This window comes from Austrofundulus limnaeus, unplaced genomic scaffold (assembly GCF_001266775.1).
Source record: "Austrofundulus limnaeus strain Quisiro unplaced genomic scaffold, Austrofundulus_limnaeus-1.0 Scaffold724, whole genome shotgun sequence".
Taxonomy (NCBI): Eukaryota; Metazoa; Chordata; class Actinopteri; order Cyprinodontiformes; family Rivulidae; genus Austrofundulus; species Austrofundulus limnaeus.
Genome location: NW_013953126.1, coordinates 52,355 through 55,093, shown reverse-complemented (window position 1 = coordinate 55,093; position 2,739 = coordinate 52,355). Strand labels below are relative to the sequence as shown.

General features: G+C 47.6%; 1 protein-coding gene across 2 annotated transcripts in view; it reads left to right on the top strand.

The window, feature by feature from the left end:
- The first annotated feature begins 528 nt into the window (after positions 1-528).
- hsd11b2 (hydroxysteroid (11-beta) dehydrogenase 2) overlaps positions 529-2,739 on the top strand; it is a 31,552-nt gene continuing 29,341 nt past the window's right edge. Inside the window, exons 1-2 of one of the 2 annotated variants that reach the window (XM_014028187.1) lie at positions 529-545; positions 606-982. In XM_014028187.1, coding sequence (XP_013883641.1) covers positions 703-982 — 280 coding nt within the window. In that variant the 5' untranslated portion in view covers positions 529-545; positions 606-702. Of the gene's footprint in view, positions 546-595; positions 983-2,739 lie in introns of those variants that run through there. The other variant, XM_014028186.1, reaches the window with a different exon arrangement.

The window sequence follows — 2,739 nt, the reverse complement described above, 5'->3', positions numbered from 1 at the left end:
GTGTGTGTGTGTGTGTGTGTGTGTGTGTGTGTGTGTGTGTGGACAGATGAGACAGACCTGTCCTGCCTCGTCACAGGCTGCTTTCCTCCGGCTCCTTGTGTTCTGCAGAGGTCCTGCTCGTGCTCCAGCTGTGACAGATAAAGCCCAACACATGGGGGGGACCTGGCCCGGCTGTGTGTGTGTGTTGGGGGGTGGAGGGGGGTGCACCAGATGAGTGTGTGTCTCTGGGACTCCGTCTCTTTAGCAGCTTCCAGATCAGCTGAAAGTCTTGGAGCTGCTGAAGAAGTGGAGGTCACGTTCTGACCTGATCAAAGCTTTTATCAGCAGAGACTGAGCAGGAGGGACGAGGTGTCCCTGTGTGTGTGTGTGCGTGTGCGTGTGCGTGTGTGTGTGTGTGTGTGTGTGTGTGTGTGTGTGTGTGCAGATTAAATGCAGCTCTGCAGCCTGTAGTCCCTCCTCCCCTGCAGCTCTCTCTATATATACACTAACAGAGCAGCAGACAGACTTCACTCCACTCAGGCTGCTCCTCTGATCAGTCACTCAGAGTGTGTGTCTGTGTGTGTCTGTGTGTGTCTGTGTGTGTTTGTGTGTGTTTGTGTGTGTCTGTGTGTGTCTGTGTGTGTCTGTGTGTGTGTTCAGCAGGGGGACCCTGACTTAAACAGCAACACTTTCCTGCAGCAGACAGACACGTCTCTCCTCCTGATGGACGACTACGCTCTTCCCTTCTGGGTCCACCTGGCGGTGGTGACCGTGCTCGTTGGGGGGGCCGTGAAGAAGGTGCTGGCGTCCCACCTGAGCGCCGGACCCACCTTGGTGGCCTGGCTGGGGGCCACGGTCCTGGTGGAGCGGCTGTGGGCGTTCTGCCTGCCGGCCCTGCTCCTGCTGGTGCTGCTGGGCCTCGCGTACCGCCTCTGCTGGCGGTCCAGGACCGGCCCGCCCACCGCCATCCTGCCCGCCGAGGGCAAGGCCGTGCTGATCACAGGTAAGGCTGAGGCTCCGCCCTCTTTCTGTCCATCAGGTGTGCAGAGAGTGCCAGCTTGATCTGTTTGATGAACTTCTGGGTCCCTGCAGAAAGTTTGTGGACCTGTTCAGGGATTCTGTCTGTTGTGTCGTTTGTAAAGTTACACAGTTAAAAATTACCACCAATGTTTTTGTTTTATTTAGACTTTTATAAGAAAAAAGAACAAATTTATTTTTCAAAGTCAGTTTTTCACCACATGATTAAATGTCATAGTTTATAAACTAAATATTTAACTTATAAATTAAATATTTAGTTTGAAACTTAAATATTTAGCTTGTTAACATTTAATTTGTAAGTGTGTAACTTTACAAACGGCACCCCATAATTCTGCTCAGTGTGTGTGTGTTTGTGGGGGAGTTGAAAGTGTGTGTGTGTGTGTGTGTGGGGGGGGGGCGGGGTCTTTGAGAAGGTACAGACAGAAGTTTTGTAATGTTTTGTTTAAACGACCACAAAAAGGGTCAGAAGAGGCGATCTGACCCCATGCTGCACAAAGTGTGTGTTGCTTTTCTGTTGGTGTGTTACAATAATAAACAATCTGAACAATAGACACCTGAAGTGTGTGAGTATTGTGTGTRTTGTGTGTGTTGAGTTGTGGGATTCCCCTCCACAGTTAAAGTCGGAGAGGTGGGGGACAGCTGCAGAGGGGCTGTTTGTCTCACTTCCCACAATCTGAGCAGCAAAGAAACACGCCTGATAAGAGCTGATTGGTTTATGTTTGTAGGTGTGTGTGTGTTTGTGTGTAGATGTGTGTGTGGGTGTGTGCTCTCACTGCTGGGGGAGGTATAGGGTCAGTGGTCTCAGGACTCTTTGTGTTGCAGTTAACAAGATAATCAGATCTGCAGATTCTCGGGACGTGTAACAACACTGAGCACGTTCTGCACGGTGGAAACTTTTAGCTTCCTGCAGGAACATACCAGCCGTCACCATGGCAATAAACAGACTCTCAGCTGCTGTGTTGGGTTACCTGCTGCGTCAGCCGCTCAAATAAACAGCTCTACCTAAAGAAAATAAGAGATAAATCTCGAGCTGTCATCACGTTGTTGCAAAATCCTCAAATTGCTTTTCCCCAGAAAGTGATCCTTTTGTTTATTTATTTTCTCCTTTTCCTTGAACCCTGAACTTGCCTCCAATCACGGCGCAGTGTTTGGTATGCAGCTGAATCCAGGAAAGGTAACATCAGTCGTCGCTCCGACCGCCATCTGTCAAATAAAAGCAGCAAAGCGCCTGGAGATAAACGGCGGCTCGCAGTAAACTCAGTCTGTCCTCGTGTGAAACAGGTGAAGACATCGAGGTGACGTGATTAACCTCTTTAGCAATCAGACGACTCAATCAGACACACACACACACATCCTTGTATTTGCATCAAACTGAGGACTTTGCATTGATTTCCATTCATTTTTGTAACTGTATTTATGCCTAACCCAGACATTTTCCCTAAAGTAAACCATCACTGGTCTGTAGTTAACTCTAACCTGAACCAGAACTTAACTCACACCATACCTCTAAACCTAGCTGTGTCTGCTTACGTAGCAGGATGGTAATATTTAGAACTCCCTGTCTCAGCAAACAGTAAACATTTGTAATCCATATTAAAAATTTTCATGTATTGATTTATTTTACTTTACAATCTGAGCTCTTTTTTAAAAAAAATTTAAAAATAAGTTTAAACGCTGGAGCTCAATACTTGACATAATTGGTCGAAGCACCGGGGTTAAAGA